Source organism: Chironomus tepperi, unplaced genomic scaffold, assembly GCF_022539635.2.
Source record: "Chironomus tepperi strain 1889 unplaced genomic scaffold, CSIRO-AGI_Ctep_v1 contig_175, whole genome shotgun sequence".
Classification (NCBI taxonomy): Eukaryota; Metazoa; Arthropoda; class Insecta; order Diptera; family Chironomidae; genus Chironomus; species Chironomus tepperi.
The window spans coordinates 381,910-403,187 of record NW_027226297.1 but is presented as its reverse complement, the minus strand read 5'-3'; the positions used below and the strand labels follow the sequence as shown (position 1 = coordinate 403,187).

General features: G+C 32.3%; 4 protein-coding genes across 4 annotated transcripts; 3 read left to right on the top strand and 1 right to left on the bottom strand.

Annotated features, from left to right (window-relative positions):
* Positions 1-9,305: 9,305 nt before the first annotated feature.
* On the top strand, positions 9,306-10,208 carry LOC139089130 (glutamate receptor-like). The gene has a single exon (XM_070638568.1). The coding sequence runs from the start codon at positions 9,306-9,308 to the stop codon at positions 10,206-10,208; it is 903 nt and encodes a 300-aa protein (XP_070494669.1).
* A 554-nt stretch (positions 10,209-10,762) lies between these two features.
* Positions 10,763-12,377, top strand: LOC139089150 (uncharacterized). Its single transcript, XM_070638592.1, has 2 exons — positions 10,763-11,000; positions 11,057-12,377. Exons 1-2 carry the CDS (start codon positions 10,824-10,826, stop codon positions 12,350-12,352), a joined length of 1,473 nt encoding a protein of 490 aa, XP_070494693.1. The 5' UTR covers positions 10,763-10,823; the 3' UTR covers positions 12,353-12,377.
* Positions 12,378-12,886: 509 nt separating this feature from the next.
* On the bottom strand, positions 12,887-14,351 carry LOC139089151 (uncharacterized). The gene is made up of 2 exons (XM_070638593.1): positions 13,969-14,351; positions 12,887-13,911 (listed from the first exon to the last, which is right to left on the bottom strand). Exons 1-2 carry the CDS (start codon positions 14,309-14,311, stop codon positions 13,040-13,042), a joined length of 1,215 nt encoding a protein of 404 aa, XP_070494694.1. The 5' UTR covers positions 14,312-14,351; the 3' UTR covers positions 12,887-13,039.
* Positions 14,352-14,638: 287 nt separating this feature from the next.
* FAM21 (Family with sequence similarity 21) lies at positions 14,639-21,262 on the top strand. Its single transcript, XM_070638590.1, has 5 exons — positions 14,639-14,744; positions 14,817-14,909; positions 14,983-15,165; positions 15,239-19,133; positions 19,953-21,262. Exons 1-5 carry the CDS (start codon positions 14,742-14,744, stop codon positions 20,084-20,086), a joined length of 4,308 nt encoding a protein of 1,435 aa, XP_070494691.1. The 5' UTR covers positions 14,639-14,741; the 3' UTR covers positions 20,087-21,262.
* Positions 21,263-21,278: the final 16 nt, after the last annotated feature.

Sequence of the window (21,278 nt, the reverse complement as noted above, 5' to 3'; positions counted from 1 at the left end):
ACAGCTTGCTAATTATAGATGCCAAGTGCATTACCATCTCTATCGACAGCATCTGTCCATGAGTTCTTGGGGCTCCATTGTGTTCGCTTGCCTTCTATAAAATCAAATTTAAAGACTTTATTACTTGGAGCTTCAACAGCTCTCCTAGCAACATATGCACAAGACCGTAGTTCATAGGCCTCATTTGTAGTCAAAATCCGGTCAAAAAGACAAACTTTTATTTTATTAGTTGCAAGCCTAGTTCTAAGAACGATTAATTGAGTTCCAAAAATTCTCCTCTCCTGGCTATGAGTTGTCTTTTGCCTTAAAATTCTAGAACTATATTAATTTTAGTGTTTTACTATATTCTGTTCCTGTATAGTTCAAAGTCGAGTTGAGTTGACTTAAGACGACTTCGTGCTCTGATATACTGAGCTAGATAGATAAAATTGTAGAAGTCAGAGTTAAGTTTTAATCAAAAATGTCATTCAGATGCGCCTAATCCCAGCAATCATTCAAAATTATTCTAACTATAATCTATGCTAGCTTTCTTGTATGTTGCATACCATCTATCCTGTACTTTTTATACTTCTATCTCTCGTCTGTCTGCTAGCATGTGAAATAACATTTATTCTAGTATAAAAGCAGTGAAAAAGCTCATTTATGTTAAACGAACAAGTTATGAACTCACTGTCTGGTTGTATTCTGATAACGATTCTGTCATAAATAACACGACTCATGATTTATACGAGAATTTTTTTTTCCATTGCCTTTTTTTCCAACATCAAAAAAATCTCATCCTCTCTCAATTTCTCTTCTTTTTCGTCCATTGGAAAATTATGATGATACATTTTTCTTTCCCTTAAAAAAGCTCGACACTGACACGATATACTCTTGGAACCAAAATATCTGAAGTGAGAATATATATCTTTTGGTAATGTATGCTGATAAGATAGAATGTCTTTTTTGAATAATTTGATTTGAAGTTTATGAATGCTTTTTATATTCAAATTTGATTATCAAATATAAAGATCAGAATGTTCTCTTAATTGAGACTTGATGTTTTCTTCATGTGCATAAAATTTACTTAATTAAATTATTTTTGATTTTTTTGATTGACAAGATTTTGAATGTAACTATTGTTCATATTATGAGATATAAGGATATATGTAAGTGGGTGGAATGATTATTGGGATAAGGAATGTTCGGTAAGGTGCCGTTCGGTTATTATGTAATGTTCTCAGGGGAGGAGGTAGGTAGCGATTATGTCACGTTGCTATCAATTACTCCGTAATAAATTTGTAAATCCCACTCCCTTTAAATGTCACGTAATTGTCGAATGTTACAATACTCATCCAGTAAGCTAAGAACATGCCCATGTAGCAAACTTAAGTAGAATAAGCTCTTGACAGCATGCTCATTGCCTGTTAGGCATTTCATCCTTTATTTTTGATCTTTTGTGAGAAAAATTCTGACAAAGCTTCTGACGTCAGAAATTTATTTACTCAATGGAAAAGACTGCGATTAATGAACCGTACATTTAGTTATAAATTCGACAATTTGGGAAGTGGACATGAAATATCAAGTTAAACGTGACAATTTTTCTATAAATAAAAGAAGACCTGTGAAAGCTCTATTAAGTAAGGTCTTGTAAGACGGACCTGACTATGTGGAAGGCAACAAATCACGTGATCGGCCAGAGACCTCATGGAAGAACTAAAAGAATTGAACTTGAAGTCGTTTTGAATTTTGTATTGAAATGCCTACTCAAGTCGACTCGAATTCATATAAGATTCGATTCGGTTTCGAGCTCTGAGCTCAGGGAAGCTGTCAATCGAGACAGTATTGCACTTGGAATCGAGAACTGACAAGAAAATTAGTACAAGTTAGAGCTACTTTTGGACGAAATCTATGGGAAGTCATGGATCATCATATCAGGAGTATCACCACTTCAAACTACTTGCATTAGTCTGAAATTAAAATAATTACAATTGTCAATTGCCGTTCCATTTTAAAGGCCGTCACACATGACTTCACGAAATTGATTTAATTGTTCCATTTCAGTCTAATTGAAATTTTAAAGTGCATGCAAATGACAAAATTAATTTCATAAATTGACTCAGCAAAAATCATACAAATCGCTTGTTCCTCATCATGTTAAATTTAAACGTTTTCAATATTTTGAAAGCGGATATTACAGCAGATATAAATATTCATACATGATTTCTCATATCGCATATTTAATAAAACTGACTCTATTTTGAGCTATTGATCTATCAAAATTGGATACAAAATTCTATTAAAATGGTTTAATATTCAATTATAAAATTGCTGAAAATTTTCATAAAAGTTAAATTTATGGTAATTGGTATTAAACACGTACGGGGAATTTTTCATTTGCGGTACGAGATAATTTTCATATTTTAGGTTAAAATACTAAATAATTTTGTTTTAATAATTACAAATGCAATACATATTTTGAAATAAAAAGTTGAACTTGACATTTTTGGAGCAAAACTAATTTAACCATTAACATTGCTTTTATGACATTATTGCATTTTTTATTGGAAATTTGGTCAGCTATGATTCCAGTTTCAGGCGCCATCTAAAGGAGGCCATGGATCTCAATTGATGATTGCATATGTGTCGGACATGAAGCTCTTTTTGTTGATAAAACAAAAGGCTTTATCGTTCAATATTATTAAATTCCTCGAATCATTATGAACAATGATTTATATTCATAATGGAAAAATATTGGATATGACAGTATAAATTTGTACATCCATAAAATTCACATGTGACTGTAATTCGAGAAAATTTTGTTGAATTCGTTGAAATCTACGTTGTGAAATTTGCATCTGTGCTGCATGAGAATCCGTTAGCTGATCCTTGTGATTTGTTGTTGTATTGTTTACATTACCATTTGTGTCTGATGCTGTCTTGTGTGCTATTGTCGTGTATTTTCCTTTATAGTAATGATGAACTTTGTCCTTTATTACTTAAAAGTACTCCTTAAGTTACTCTTAATTATGTAATCCTTTATTTAGTCCTGAAAGTGCTCTTTTATCCTTTTCTTTTCATAGTTCACCTTTAATAATACCTTAGTAGTGTTTCCTTTTGATTTAGCCTGTATTTTTTCCTTTAGATGTTTACTCTTTGAATGTTCAAAAAAGAATAAATTTCTCTTTGAAAAATTCCACGTTTTACACTAAAGTTCGCGCCAAAAACTTTCGCAGTTCAAATTTTGAACCTCATTTTTAACTTCCGTTCCTTTTCAAATCTTAAATGGCCGTTATTTTCCCTTTACCTCGAATGCCAATTCTCAACAAATTGAATTATTTTGTCGTCATGAAAGTTCTTGGAAATCGAAATATAAATTGAATAAATAAGCTTTTGTGTTATCCTTCAAAATAACCGAAAGGTATTGTCGTACGTAATTCCATATTATCAATTGATGGAAAAGAATCTGCTCGAAAAATATTGAAAATTCTATTATCTTAATCTGCTTAAAAGAAGAGAAACTAATAAAAATTTATTTCTTCAAATTGCTTATTGAATTTAATCCCCCTAACAATATTTTCCTTCCATTCACCTTTTTTTCATTCTCCATAAAAAATATTTTGTGCTTTTCTCTTTCGTCATTGTCATTCCGAAATATGTACACCATTCACTATGGTTTTGAAGATGATTTTGAATTCAATAAATCAATCGATGTCGAATTTCTTTTTATACGACTCCAAAGTTACATATGATGACAGATTGCGATGTTGAAAGTGCTGTTGCACGACATTTTTTGGTGGTGTATAATATTAGACCCGAGCTACGAGACTGCTATATGGCATCTACAACAGACAATTAGTATAATCACCTTAATGAACGTGATCATGAGCGTACTTAATCAATCTAATTGAGCATGTTCAATTTTGAGAGCAAACTCATGAACATACTCTCCTGTCTGTTTGCACTCCCGAATAAATCCGGTAAATATTTAGTATTGATAAATATATCCTTGACGGAAGCTTGAAGAAGTCCTAACAGAGCTTTTTCCATTTGTGTCTTTCGGGAAATGTAAAGCATTGAAACATAATTTGACGCATTTGCTGATGTCAAGATGTCCAGATTGACTCCATTAAATTTTTAAATGCGAATAAAGAAGTTGAAACAATGTTTTTAATGAGGGTTCCGATCGGTACACATGTTGAAGTTTTGTCATCAAGGCGGCGAGATAGCATTATCCTAAGAGCTAAATCGCAGCAACTAGGTGAAAGCAACCAAATTTGCCAATTGACTATAACTGTGTTGTAAGTATACTGAATTAAGGTTTCCCGAAAGTTCGATTACGACAAATTCTTGATTCAACCCAGGAAGTTTCAGTCTCGACATCCTTCTTGAAGTCTCGCCATCATGACTACAACATTTCAATATGTGCCGATCGGGGCTATTTGTTGTATTTTTTTATGTCAGTTTATGTATGAACAAAAAAAGCTAAAATTCCTAGTATGGCTCTAAGCTTTTGAGTATGCATACACAATTTTCTCACTGTATAAATGATTCTTTGAACTTGGTTATTAACCTTTAATTTTTATTTGAGCTAAAATTGACTCGTGCTCTAAATCATGTACATCATAAATGTATGATAGTAAACACTTTTAGTACACGCTTATTTTGGTTTATTGATAAACAACTTTATTTATTAACTATGTATTTTATAAAAATAATATTCATTTACTTAACCTTCCACACAATAATAGAATTGGATATATTTTGGTGCTTACTTTAACCGAATTACTGTCAAAAACAATAATTTATTTGTACAAACACTGATTAAGGGTGTTGAACTAAGTATTGTACAACTAGATCAGTGATTGGCAGCCTGTGTGTCGCAGTCTTCCAAAAATTGGAAATGCCATTAGCCGTATGCAATGTGCGGTTTCGGTCAAAGTTTACAACCAAGGCGTGCCGCGAAAAATAAAAGGTTGATCAGCACTGCCCTAGATTACCACATTTTAAATAGAGATTTAAAGATTCCAAGAAATCCGATATATCTTAATGTCTATTTTCACATGTATCGGAACTAATCAATCAGACAGGACATATAAAAAACTTGACACATTCAACATTTTTATTGGAACAAAAAAGAAAAATGTTGTTGATTGAATGAAATGTGAACATTTAAAGGCACTTAGAGACAGACACAAAAAAAAAGGTTGATGGATATTTGGCTACAGATTTATCATTAAAAAACATAAACATTACTTAATATATATGTGTGTCAACAAATAAAAAAAGATAAATTATCATATAAATTTGTTTATTTTCTCTCTCGTGTAATGCATTTCAGTAATTGGAATTATGTGAACAGTAGCATGTGGCTGGAATGAATATGTTCATAAAAGTATAATTATTTTATAACACTTGTGACATAAACAGATTAAAAAATTCATGAGATTTAGTCAAAAACAATCGTTCATCGTGGAAATAAAATTAATTGTTATACATTTGCTTAAGACGTTTCTTAGTAATAAGCCCGAGATACTCAAATGAAGAAGGTCGCCACATCTTCCAAGAAGGCTATCGAATGGCATCCATATGACTGCCATATACAGCCAACCTTCATTAAAATGTCAATAAAAGAGCTTTTTCGGAGCTTTAAAAGCTTCTTTTTTGAGCTTTCTTTATTTCTGTTGCTAAGGATATACATCAGTCTAGTCAATTCGACTTAGATACAGACAAACTCTAAGAAATTCAAAATTAAATTGATTCTTTCCGATTCTTTGTATTCAAAAAGTTGCAGTTCATTCATTTTTGATATCTGCTAGAACTTGAATCTACATCTACCCTTAAAATTATCAATAAATCCTTTTATTTTCAGACAAACCTTTTGTATATTTACAATATTTCACGAAAGGGTGATATTAACTGCTTTTATTTGTAGACAAATATATGTTTATAGACAATAAGTTGGAAAAGTTTCGAATTATCGAAATCTGTTTTGGGGCGCATCAAGCTTTTTATTAATTTTGTATATTTTGATCAGTGGTTCTCGGAGAGTTTTCAGCGTGGTTTTCGAGACCTAGACGGGTATGGAGACTGAGAGCGGAACCGAGACTGACAGCGGAACCAAGACTGAGAGCGGAACCGAGACTGAGAGCGGAACCGAGACTGAGAGCGGAACCGAGACTTAAAGCGGAACCGAGACTTAAAGCGGAACCGAGACTGAAAGCGGAACCGAGACTGAGAGCGGAACCGAGATTGAATGCGGAACCAAGGTTGAGAGCGGAACCGAGACTGAGATCGGAACCGAGACTGAGAGCGGAACCCAGACTAAGACCGGAAACGAAACTGAGCCAGATAGGGAGACTGAATATAGCATTGAGACTGAGAATCCAATCTTATTCTTCTCTGTCATGACTCATTTCGGTGTCGGTCTTGAGAACCCTTAGCAAAAACGTATCTCTAAAACATGGATCAAAGCTTGAGAATCACTGATTTAGATTCTAGAATTCCTTTAAGGATTGCATAAATTCTAATGTGTAGCTCATGATTTCACTTAAAAAGATACTAAACAGAAAGCAATTGACTTGATTGCCAGTCCTGTGAGATTTAACCACTTACGTTTCTTACCCCCACGAGATCTCCTGACAGACACAATAGCAACAAATCATTATTTATCGTAAATTTTTCGTAACCTCAGCATGAACGGCTAGTTTTCCAAATAAATGGCTGCAATGCATTAGCAAACAAGTACAAATTTATCATTTTCCACTCGATGCTTCCATCTTGCCGCCATCCAAAATAAAAATTGAAATGCTCAGTCTTTTGGTAAATTTTATGTTGATAGGATTCGAAAAAAAGAAAAAAAAGCAAAAGAAGCTCAAAGATAGCAGTTAAGTTGGCAACAAGATCATGAACATTAAATTTATTTTACTCATTATTATCACTCTAAAGAGCTTAATTCAGTGTAAAATTTCTTCACAATTTAATTTTTACAACAGCTCCAATGACATTGCTCAAGTGAAAGTCATTAAAGCAATTGACAATGCAATTTTAATGGCAATGACTCGAGATATTAGCTTAATTACCGAATCGTCAACAAATCGAAGCTTTAAGGAGCTTTTGTTTGCAAATTTAAATAAAAAAATTTCATTTACATTAACGAGCATCAATTTAGAAAAATATACAGTTTGGAGTGAGACGAAGGAATTATCGAGTTTGATGGTTCTTGCATTGGAAAACGATGAGTCGTTTTATAAGTTATTTTTACCAAAATTTATAGATAGAAGGACAAAGTTTAAAACTGTTGAAAAGTTTTTATTGATTTTTCTCGATGACACTGTACTGGATGCTTCAAAAGTTTTCAACGAGTTTTGGAAGCTTTACATCTACAATGTTGTCATACTAAAATCAAATCAGGGTAATGAGAAACTTGCAAGATATATTTTTTTTATGTTTTTTGTGTAGTGAATCGTAGCTGTGGCAGCATAAACAGCACAATGTAATTAATTATCCATGTAATATAATAGAAAATGTAACAATTTTATTTTGACCAACACCGGATGTTTAGTGCTTTGGTTGAATAGTTGTGTAATGTAATATTAAGTTTAATTGTGTTTTACATTTTTCAATTTTGAAAGTTTTGAGGTAGTTTTGTTGTGAACTTGAATGACAAATTTAATGCTCTAATCTGTCACGATGGAAGATTGTCACACTGAATTTTTAATTGACTTACCAAAGTTCGTTCAAAAGTTGTTCTTATTAAAAAATTACAAAAGTCCTCGTGTTATTGATCGAGGGACTTAAGCGCATTTTTGTCCCAGCGATCAGTAATTGATTAATTAGTCACTTCCAGACCTCAAAACCAAGATCCAGTAGGATTCAGGTCTTCTTCTAGCCCACGAAACGAGATCCAGTAGGATCCAGTTCACTTCCCGGCCCACAAAATGAGATCCGGTAAGATCCAGGTCACTTCCTGACCTAAAAACACAAGATCCATATATAACTTCCAAAAATTTAAGAACTTCAACATTTAACGGATTTTCATAATTCAAACCTCATAACGGTAAAAAAAAAATTCAAACATTGTTCAGTAAACACTGTTAAAACATCGAAAAACATTGAAGAACACTGTAAAACCATGCTACGGACATGTCGAAATTAGCCGTTATTTTTCGTTTGAATTTCAAAATAACCGTCAAATTTTCACTAATTTTAGTTAATTTTTATTGAAAAACAAGGTTTAATTGAACAATTCTTGTTTGTAGATCAATATTTAGCTAATATAAATGATTAATTATGTTGAAATTAGACAAAAATATGCAAAAAAATTTCAAATTCGACACAGGTCGACTTTTTTTCAAAAATGTCGACTTTTTTCGACACTGAAATGTCCGTAGCATGTGTAAAACAATGAAAAAACGTGTTGTTGTTTTTGTTGTTGTTGTTATGAAAATGAAAAATTGTTAATTATAGTATTTATGCGTTGATTTGAAACTTTTAAATGCCCGGGGCGCCAATAACTTTATGGAACTGATCTTTTAAAACCATTCCGAGCTCTCTACGATGTCTAGATAAAAAGTTTTTAATAGCAGCCGACCGAACGACCGACCGAACAAAGTGTCTTATTAAGCTACCTTTTTGAAAAAAATTTCAAAAATGCGCTAAAAAATTCAAAAAGTTCTCGACATTATTGGGTGACTTTAGCGCATTTTTGTCGCAGTGATCAGTAATTGGTTTGCAAACAAGATTTGTGTGCATTATTATGCATTCTAGACCTAAAACGCAAGATTCAGTATGATCCAGGATACTTTCTCTACCTGTAAAGTAAGATCCAGTAAGACAGGATATAATACAACATTCAGAAAAACTTCTTACAATAAATTGAAGAAAATTCAAGAAATTTTTCAAATAACGGTTTTTTGGAATTTGAACTTTCAAGCGTTTATGAAATTTTCCCGTAAAAAATTGTTTACATTTTGTACTGAAATAAAAAATTCATTAATTATCGTATTTAAACATCGTTATAAGCTTTGTAAATACCTTAACGTCCAATAACATGATGGAATTAAACTACTGCAGTAAATCCAAGCACTCTTCGATGTCTGGTTTTAAAGATTTTAGCTGACCGAACAAAGTGTATTATTCAGCTGCACTTTTTCCTCAAAATTGCACTAAAATTCTGCACAAAATGTTTGTAGGAAGCATACATAAATGTAGATGCTTCACAGCTCTTTATTTTTCTACATATCAATTTTTCCAAGAATTACTCATATCAATAAGCACAGTCATCGGTCGACAAATCTAATAAATTGCTATTTATTACAGAATCAATGGACATGCTTACATTTTATCCGTTCTCATCAAATGGATGCAATAATATTCAAGCAATCTCAATAAATAAATTTTCACATGGAAATCAGTCATGGATATATGATCAGAAAGTTTTTCCACAAAAGTTTACCAACTTCCATCAATGTCCCTTAAAAGTATCAACTTATGAGTATCAACCGAATGTTATTATTGAAAAATATCGTAATGGAACTACTGTCATAAGAGGATTTGATGTGGAAGTAATAAGAGGAATATCGAGGATATTAAATTTTGACTTAAAAATTGACATTTTAACAGAACCAGTTGCGTGGGGTTTGATATATGAAAATGGAACAGCAACGGGACTAATGAAGAAGACAATGAAAGGAGATACAGATATCGGATTTGGATACTATTATTTAACATTAGTTCGTGCTAAGTTTATGAGCTATGCAGTTTACACAAATGCAGATATTATTCTGGTAATACCAAGAGGACGATTGATGACGCCGTTGGAAAAACTTTTCTGTCCATTCAATACAATTTTATGGACGATATTGGCAATAATGTTTGGATTGGGAATTGTAATTATATCATTATTAAAGTTTAATCCACGAAAATTTCACAAATATATATTCGGAACATCAGATAGTCCGCATTTGAACATGATTAATATATTATTGAACGGAGGACAGAACTTTCTACCCCCGAAGGATTCTGCGAGATTTATATTGCTTGCATTTGTTTTCTTCTCGTTAATAGTCAGAACACTTTATCAAGCTGGAATATTTAAATTTCTACAAACTGATCAACGAATGCCTGCAATGCAAACGATTGATGAGGTGCTGGATAATGGATTTAAAATATATATGTATGAATCTTTTCAGGAGTTTACTAAAGGTCTTAAGATCCATAACAGGTAGCTTTGATAATGATTTTTAAGGTTATTTACTTACTGTATGCTTTAAAATTCAATTTCAGTCGTGCAATTGTCGGTAAGGAAGGCATCGAAGCTTGGCAAATGAAGACACTTGATACAAACTTCAAAGGTGCAGCTGTTGGTCCAATAACAGAAGTTATTTACGCTAATCAAATGAATTATAAAAATTTTACTTTTCATGTTTTGCCTGAAAAACTTTTTTCATACCAAGTTGCTATGTTTTTTCCTAAAAATCACTATTTGGTTAGTTATGTTGAGAACAGTGTTGGAAATTTGCAGGCAGCTGGATTGGTGTTTTATTGGATGAGCAGATATTTTGACTCTTCTATCTTAAATCATCAAGTTGTCAATGGTGAACCGACGATAATGACATTTGATCACTTATCTGGAATATTTATCATATGGATAGCAGGATGTTGTATTGCTAGTGTCTGTTTTTCGTTGGAAATTGTATGTGGAAAGTCAAGAAAATATTTATCAATGTTAACGTGTTGTAGAAATTTGAAATGTTTTTTGCAATAATCGTCTAAGCTTAGGAAAAATGTCATCAACAAATTCTATCTTCCTAAAAATTTCAAAATTAATATAATTAAGCAAGATGTCACCACTTAAAGATCATCCTAGCATATTACAGTTGCCATCAGAATTGCTTATAGAAATATTCAGCTACATAACAGATCACCGATACATTACTTTTGTGTGCCATAGATTTTACCAAATTATTTGTTTGATGCAAAGGAATTTTTGCATATTAAGCATAAAGGATGAGAATACTGTAAGTAGGTCAATCTGATGTAACTTTAATAATCTCATTGTGTCATTTAATTACAGTTGCTAAGGAACGAAATATTCTCATCAATCATATCATCACAAAGGATCATAACTGAAATTAAATTAAGAGTTGGATTGAACTTTAGTGACCTATTTTGGAGTCGATTTGAGGCAATAATATTGAAACTCAGACATCATATTCGTAGTTTGGACATAACTTTTACAGACGTGCCACAATCAATTCCATATAATTTCAAATTGGTCAACATCTTACATTTACTACCATTCGAATGTCCACAGATGTTAAGGATATCCAATATTGACTTGGAATACTTAAAACGATTCATCAGTTCTCGTGATATTAAAGATTTAACAATAATTGGAGCGATCAAAGATCAGTCATTATTTATGAACCTAAATTTAAGGCATTTAACGTTAATTGCACCGAAATGCAGTATAAATGAAGCTTTGAGTACACAGAAAAACTTAATTAATTTAAAACTTGTCGCAGACGAGTCTACTGTGATTGACAATCAAACATTATGTATTATTCAGAATTTAGAACAACTTGAGGACATTGATATTCCATTAATTAAATTAGACAGCTACAAAAGCATCGAGACATTTCATTCTATGAGAAATTTAAAGACGCTAAACTTCCAAAGTAATGCAGAATTTGCGTTCGAATTCTGTAATTCTGTCATGTTTACAGCACTTACTGAACTGGATATTAGTGTACCTAATGAACTTCTATTGGACGACACATTCGATAACATCACATTTAACTTCCCAAATCTAAAGTCTTTAGGAATTCGAACACCAATGGCACTAAAAATATTTAAAAATCTGTGCATTAATTCTTTAATTAATTTTGAGTCAATTCTGATTGAGAATATCTTTTATGGATTTGTTGGAATTACGATTTTGGATCTTCATGAATACAATTTGATACAGAAGAAAGTCAAAAAGTTGATTCTGATAAATCACGACAGAAAAGTCATAATCTGTAAAAATGACTTACTGAGGCTTTTAAAGCTGTTTCCAAACCTTGAATATCTTGTCCTTTCCGGATATTTCGATACACAAAATTACCTTGAAGGTCTTTTAAAATCCATGAAGAAATTAAAAGAAATCGTCATAATCTCGTCAGTGTCTCATTCAACAACTCACACTATGGGAATCATCAAGGAATATGGACATAGACTGCAGTTGATTGTTTTGGAAAATTTCAAGTCTGCTTGTGATGTTGAGAATCTTAAAATGTTTTTTGAGGATCAATTTCCAGTAATTGAAAAGAGAAATTCTAATCTTGTGCTGAAAAAGAATGGAAATTTGGTGTTGAAGGAGTTTAGCTGATGAATTTAAGATGCTTGAAGACTTACACTTATTTATTTATTTAAATTGTTCGAATTTAAAATAATTGAATTTCATGAAATCCTATAAATGTTTTTATATTGCTTAAATATATTGCTGTTGTAAGGTTTCAACTGATCTCACACAATTATAGCCAATTAGCTGTTGTATAGTTTTAAGAATTTTGAGAGAAAATTTACTGTTGTATTGTTTTAAAAGAGAAAGTAAGCTATTGTATGGTTTTGAGAAAAATGATAGCTGTTGAACGGCTTAGAGAGAAATGTTGGGAAACCTTACAATTTCATGTTACTGTTGTACGGTTTTACATATCATCCTAATGTAGAATCCACAATTTCACCATTAAAATTTAAATATCAATTAACCGTTAAAATTGTAAATATTCAAATAATATGTAAGTTACCATTATTTATTAATAAAACTAGTTCAATTAAAAAGTTTAAGTAAATCTTATAAATTTTTATTAAATGAGATAATTCTTGACTTCAAATATGTACAGCCTCGAAACGTCATATAACATGTAAATACATAATCAATCATTTAAATAAGAAACAAATGAAATTTTGGTGCAACTTAACTATGAACAATATGATGTTCATTGGATATAAAATACTGAATATAATAATAATTTAATAGCTACGGAATACCTCGTTAGATCTGGTCATATCAGACTTAAATTTTCCTCTTACTTCTACGCAATTTCGTTCGAAGTGATGGCTCTTTTAATGATTTTGGATCAGGCCTTGCTTGACGTCTCGGACGACCGCTTTCGCTGCTTTTTCGCTTTAATGATTTTGTGGCTTTCAATGTGGAATCATCTTGGCTCTTTCCAATTGTACCATCATCATCAAAACTTTCATACTCAGGAGATTCCGTGATGGTATTATTATTATTTTGGAGATATGCACTTTTTAGTGGAGATAAAGCAACTCGACAGCTTTTGACTTCTTTAATTGTATCATGTTGTATAGTTTGCTCTGTTGTGTCATCGCCAGCAGTCTCATTTTCTTTGTCAGCATATCCAATCTCATCTTCACGAGTAATTGAAATTCGACGTGATGAAGGATTTACTTGGAGTCTTGGTGTATCCGTTACAGTTTGACTAATGTTTGAATTCGATAATGTAGAATCATTTGCCGGAACTTGGGGTGCAACATCTGTAACTCGATTTTTTGGTGTTACCATTGAATTCGGACTGAAATTGACCGGCAATGAGAAAGTACGTGCTATTAATTGTGGTACAGGGTCGGAATTTAAAGTTCTTGGAGATTTGAACATATTATTTGGAATGACCGGCGTTGTTGGTGATGGATTGATAGGTGTAATTTTAGGAGTTGAATTTGGAATTCCACTTTTGCTTCGAACGATTGGTGTTGATGTGAAAGGTAACACTGATTCCTCTAATATAGTATTTAAGACATTACTGCCAATATCTTCATCGTCATGAAGACCAGCATGCGATTGAGCACGGGCTGACTGCTGTGGTGGCCGTTGTCTCTCAGTTTGTGGAACAATTGTGTCATTCTGTGGACTTTCATTTTCATCTAAAAATATACTAACAATTTACTGGATGTACAATTTCGCAATATTATTCTGTATACCATCTCTTTTTGGAGTTGTTCCTATGCCTGGAATTCCTCTAATTAAACTGTCATCATTATCATTGATTTGCTGCATTGAATTGACATAAGTATTGATGAAATTTATGCAATGTGTATTCATAATTGTAAACGACTGTCTGTATTCAACTGCTTTTGCTCTCTCTTCGAGTACTTCCCTTTTAATTACTGAATTTTCATGTTTAAATGCATTTAATTCAACTTTCAACTCCTGGATCTTCTTGGACAAATCTGCATTGATCATTTTATATGTATTCAGCTGTTGCTTAAGTGTCTCTACTTGACTTAACGACTCATTTTCCGATGTAAATGTAGAAGAATCCATAATTAAGTCTTATTTAAATAATATTTACGAAAAACACAGTTCTTTTGTATTTTAAAAATTCAAATAACTGACGCGTTTACGGCTGAAAGCACAGCTTTGAAATTTTGAATTTAATAAATGTAACGGAATTTAACGGATTTTCTTTAAGAAAACATGCAAAGTGAGTTTCTGAGTTAATTAAAGTAGTCTGTGACAGTCTGTGATATGAAAATTGGTGAAAGTTATGATAATAAGTTGTGAAAAATATGAAAGAAAGATAATTACATATTAGTATGGCTAAACAAGGCACGACATCTAGCGAATAATGAAGAAATTAAAGAAAATAACAATATTCTACTAGTTAAATGCTCTTCAAACATTCCACAACAGAAGCAGTAACAAACAGACTAGTCAAATATATCGTAGATTCACAATCAGCTGTTTTGTAAACATGGTAAAATAAATTTTAAGATTTTTATATTTATCTTCAAAATCTAACACTTGTTGATTAATTTTTTTAATATAGGATACTAGAGAGTTGCTAGAGACAGCAAGTAAAGCTGAATGGACATTAGAATGTGATAGGAAAGTGCTGCAATTGATGCAAAATCTTGCATCGGTAAGTAAATTTTTTATCATTTAATAAATTTCTCTTTATATGTCGATAATTTACTTTCTAACAAATCTAATAGAAAATTGAAAGTCGTGCAACTAATACGAAAGGAAAGATGAACAATATGATTCTCAGTTTGGACGAGACGAAAGTAAAAATGAGTAATTTAACGAGAATTAATGATATTAAGAATACTGTGTATTGTGAGAATCTAATTACGGATGATCATTTGGAACCAATTCAAGAAGTGCCTAAAACAATTGTGAGATTATATCCAACAAGTTCATTGCTCACATTATTTTAATTTTTAATCAATATATTGCATAACATTTTAGGTCACATTGTCGACAAATATTGCCATTCAAAATGGATTAAAATTAATGGAAAATTGCTTTGAAAGACATCGAGTTAATCTAGATCCGAGTAGTAATCGATCAGAAATTTCTACAGTATATAGACCAATCGATAAATTCTATACTCCATTACCATATTTAATTGGAGAAAAGAATTGGAAGGAAAAGTGGCATTTAGGATTAATAGAGGAAGACAAATATTCTCAATCTGGATCAATTTATGCTGAATCTGTAGAATCAAACATTACGTCAAACTCAAGACTAGAAAGCGATAATTTACTAGCGTCTGAATCGAATTTAATGGCTTCACAAACAAGTTTATCGAAATCAAGCAGTTCCATTGGAGATCAAATGATAATAAATAAGCAAGTCGGTATGTTTGATGAAGTTTATACAAGCGAACAAATTACACCAACCATTAAGCAACCAGCAACAACAACTCAATCGACATTCTTCGCACCCCAACAAAGTGAAAGGAAAATCGTTAATTTATTTGATGATGAACCGCCTGAATTAACGGTTGAATCGTCTCACAATCGCAAACCTGTAAATCTATTCGATGATGTTGATTCAGTACTTTCCATGCCATTACCCGAGCCAGAAATGATTGAAAAGCCATTGCCACAAGTTGTTGATTTATTCAATGACAATGAATTTGATAGTTTTATTCAAAAAATGGAAAATAATCGACAGAAAGATCAGACTGAAACTCCAAAGAAAGAAGAGATTGTGAAAGACGAGAAGAAAGCTAACGTGCAACGCGATATGAAAAATATTGCAGCTGAGATTAAAAATGTACATTTAAGAAAAATTGAGAATGTAATTCGTGCAGATTCTACAGTTACTAAAACAGTTCATACTCCACAAGCAGATAAAAAAGTTGTTGAACTACAGAAAGTGGATAAAAAAGAAGTAATAAAGACTGAAGTGCGATCAGAGCAAAAAGCTCAAGATACAGTAAGTAAAAAAGTTGATCCAGTGATAAAATCAGAAAGTAAACCAACTCCAGTAGTGAAAGCTCGTCAAAAAATAACGAATCTATTTGATGACGATGATGACGAATCCGAAGACTTTTTCACAGAAATAATAAAGCAAAAATCGCAACAAAACGACTCGAAATTATCTCAAATGAAAAAAGAGGAACCAATCATGCATAAAAGTACGCCTGAAATTAAAAAGAATGTTAATCTATTTGATGATGAAGATGAAGATGAGTTTGAGAGTATTTTTAATAAAAAGCTGTCAATCAATGTGTCAACTCCAAGAGTTGATAAAACCGCATTAACTACCGGAATTGCTAAAGAATCTGAAAAGATTTCACATGACATGCAAAAAGGTTATCAAACTCATCCCTCAATATCGCAAAATGTAGAAAACACGAGCGAAAAAGCAGCTAGCAATGACAAACCGCATACGATTGATAAAATTATCGTAAATAAACGACACAAAAAATTATTCGATGATGACGAAGATGATGGAGATGAAAATGACAATGTAAATAATAATAATAGCTTATTTAAGTCAGAAAAGTTGACAAGCACTAAAATAGGTCAAGAATCGGAGAAAATAATTGTAAAAGAAAGAGAATCGGAACAAGCTATGGGTGGTTACTTATCAACAGTAAAGGAATACATATTTAATCAATTGGATGAAGCCGAGGAAGTCGTTGAGTCATCATCCTCAATTCCAGAAGACAATCTGTCAATTAATAAAAATGATTTATTGGAATCAAATAAATCAGACTTAATTATCGCTAATTGTCCTGATAATGATAATGATGCTGTTCCAGTGCCAAACATAGAAAGTGAAAGAGAAAATCAAAATACGGCAGTGAATAATCAGACGGGAAAAAATATTCAATATGAGACAAGGTCGGACGTTGATGTTTCCTTATCAAAGAAGTTTAATAACCCAGTTTTATTCTTGGACAATGAGCCACCAGATGACGATGATAATTGGGATACAGAGGATAATAATTTTGAAGAATCAGATGATAGAAAAGTGCTGAATCAAAATACATCTAATTATCTTGCTTTTAATGAAATTCCGCCCGATGACGATGATTATATTAATCAGCCAATTGAAAGCGTATCTCAGCTTGAAGATGATGATGATGATGACTTTTTGTCAGCAAAATCAGACATTACATCGCAAAAGACAATCAAAAAGGAATCATTGGATGACATATTCTCTCCTAAATCTCATAAGAAGGATTCTGGAGTTGAAACCTTACCAAAATTATCTCAACTGTTTCCTGATGACTCGAATGATGACTTTTTAGTTCCAAAATTTCCAGTGGATAGTTCTGAAATTAAGGAAAAAGCAAGTTCCTCAAAATTATTTGATGCTAAATCTGATGAGTCATCAGAATCTAATTCTGAAAAACCCAATTATAAATTGCCTGGTCAAAAGACAATAGCTGAATTACTGTCTAAGATAGATTCTAAACCAGCACCTTCGTCTAATGTAGAAGCAAATGCTTCCAAAGTCAAAACTAAAGACCAGCCAACTCCGATCGATCAAAATACTGATTCTGAAAAAATACTAAAATCTGAACCAATTGCTGCCAAAAATGAAGCTCAGTCAACTTTAGTTCCTCAAAATGAACAAAGTCCAGTCAAAAGCAATATTCAAAGTAAGCTGGACTTGTTTACAAAGCCACAAGAACAACCAACTGCTCAACAAGATTCACCACCACGAAAATTACCTGGAAAATTGAACAAGACATTAGCAATTAATGTGAATGCCTTAATGCCTGGAGCAAGAATACCAAGAAAGGCTAAGACAGAAGATAGTTTTGATTCCACACCGTCTGTAGACGATCAAGATTCATCGTCATCATCGACAGATAAATCAATAACTGAGAAATCGACTTCTGTTACTGAAAAGTCCACTTCCATTGCCGAAAAATCATCAATATCAGTAAAATCAACTGATTCTGGTCTACTTAACAATGACTTGACAAAATTAAGAGCTAAAATTCAAGTAAAACGCCGACCATCAACAAGACGAGGCAGACAAGCAATTTACGATCAGACGCTAAGTGCAAAGGCTGTTGCGGAATCAAATGAAAATAATGAAGAAATGACAGATGCTGATAATGCTGTGATGGAAGTCAAACAATCAGACATTATAGAACCAATTATTGCGCAATCGACTTCATTATCAGGTCAAAAATTCGACGATGAAATTACGAAAGCGGCTAAAGCTCAAAGTAATCCTATCGAAACGAGTTCTGGTGTTGAAACCGAGACAAAAGAGGCTAAAAATATTCAAGAACATAAAAAAGTCAATGTCAAATCAAATATTTTGGATTTCTTTGATGACGAGCCACCACCGCTTGATGATCATACTCGTGTTGAGCATGAGATTTTCAAGAAAACAGCAGTAACAAGTAAAAGTCGTATATTTTATGACGATGAAGACGAGACACGCAAAATGTTGGAAGAAGAAAAGAAAAAGTCATCAATTGAAAAGCCTTCATCATCGCTGTTTGCTGATAACGCCAAAAATAATCAAAAGTCAGCTGATGACTCGAAAAAGTCTCTTTTTGATGATGACTCAGACAATGATCTCTTTCCAGCATCAAAGCCTGTTACAGTAAAGCCAAAGAAAAAAATTGAGATTGAAAAGAAAAAGGAAGCACCAAAATCACTGTTTAATGATGACGATGATGATGACTTATTTGGTGCGGTTAAGAAGAAAGTTCCCGAAAAATCGACAAAACTTTTTGACGACGAGGATGACAATAAACTTAAAGGTTCTTTAATTTTCTCCAAATCAACAAGTAGCACTAAACCAAAGAAACAATCGATTTTTGGAGACGATGACGACGATGATGATGATGACTTGTTTGGTTCGAAGCCAAAAAGTGGTGGTAAGTTGATTAATTAGGTTATTTTTTTAGCATGAAGCAACATAAAGTTCGACGGAATGTTAAGCGTTTAGGGCAGTGTTGTCTAAACTTTTTTGTGGCATGGCACAATTTGGTGGTAAAATCGCACGCGGCGTGCGGTCTAGGGCGTTATTAAAAAAACTTTGGAGTCACATTTGTGTACCGCGGCACAAAGTTTAACCAACACTGCTTTAAAGCTTAAATTGTATGACATTATCTGAATTTTCTTACTATGGACGGTGCTAATCCTTTTCCATTGCGCTAATTTTCATGTACGTGTGAAAATTTGATCGCTAATTTAATGAAAGAAGCTTAAACAGCAATAATTGCCGGCTTGCTAATTACAAATCTTCAGGTTTCAATGATAACAAACTATTTATATTATTTCATTGTTCTGTCTGGAAGTTATGAACAAATCAAAACAAATCCAAATTGAAGATTAATTTTTATTTATTTCCAAAAGTTGACCATTATTATTAATAGGTTCAATGCTTCTCATTTGTATCATTAAATTAATCTGAAGAATTAAAACACGAGTATTGATTATTTATAGAACCTTATCTCTTTGCTTAGCAACCTTAAAATAGCTTTAATATTATTTCGCATTGCAAATTTCGGAACATTAAGAGATGAAAATATCAAAATTTATTATTAAACATCATTTTGCTGATGTTGAAGCTAAAGGAGGGTTTGAAATGTGTAATGAGATATTAAGAGGCTTGGAAAAGGCTTTGCTGTTCATAATATGATTGAACTGGATTTAAATTTCTGATCTTTTCTAATTCTCGTTTCTCTCATCAGCATCCACAACTGCCCCATCTGTAACCAAACCATCATCATCAACAACTGCATCAAAATCCACACCATCAACAATAGCAAAGAAAACAGCAAGTACAGTTGTTAATGATCCACTAAAAGATTTAATGGGAAATTAACAATCATCAATAAGATTTATTGGATGAATCAGCTTATCTATTAACTTTTTACGAGTGAAAAAATTGTGTTTTGTACCTTTATAATGAAGCGAATTTAGTGCTTTTAGAAGTGATTTAGTGGAGCATTGCCACTAGGAATTATTGAATATCAATTTTAATAGATATCAATTTGTTTTTTGATATACTTTATATGGGATGTCAACTTTAAGTAAGTTCTGGATATTATTTATTAGGAGGATGCAATCTGTTCATGCATGACGGGCAGACATTTGTATACCTCGCAAAATTGAGTTTCTATGGGGATTAATAGTCGCGGAGGTAAAGAAACTTCAACTTCTCCAAATTAACATAAATAAATCAAAATCTTAACTAGAGATTTCAATTTTATCAAAAATAGACGGCGGAATTTAGACTCGAATGGCAGACATATCAAATGCAGTCAGTTTGGGAACGATCTTGTAATTTTATTTGTATGTTGTGATATAGCAAAGATTAGACAGAATTGAATAATCATATTCATCAAGTTTTTGACATAGTTTGCCGATAGACTGCAGGCCGGCATTTTCTAATGTTCTAGATGCGCAGTTTTTTGCATCTATACAGGCCTGTGCATCTGTTTTTGGCAAACCCTAGAATTTGATCATTTTGATCTGTTCCAAATCCCACGGATTTCAAATTTTTCGAATATAGTCTGTGACTAGGTTCTGATTAATTGGAAATTGGCAAGCGGTAGCCAGCGATAGAGCCAGCTTCAAGAACCGACTGAGGGAGGCCATGGATCACACATGATCTGTACGGCCAGCGAAGTAAGTAAGTAAGTAAGGTTCTGATTATCCTAGACTTAGTTTGGACTTAGTTCTGATTATCAAGCTTTTTGGAAATCAATTTAGAAAGTGCAAATGAAGTTGATATTCCCAGAAACTAATGAATATGATGCTGATTTAGTAACGTACATTCCATAAATTAATTAATCAAATTTATTATTTACAATATAAATTTATATTATACCTTTTTTATTTTATGGTTATCAAAAAAATTTGAAGCTAAAATTTGTTGAGAAATTAATTTAATCAGCATGTCTCTTGAACCAATTTCTTATCAAATTTTAGATTCTAAAATAATATAGTGAGATTATCAATTAAAAGTGCCTAGCCCTGTAACGAAAAAAAAATTCTATTTATGATTATCAAAA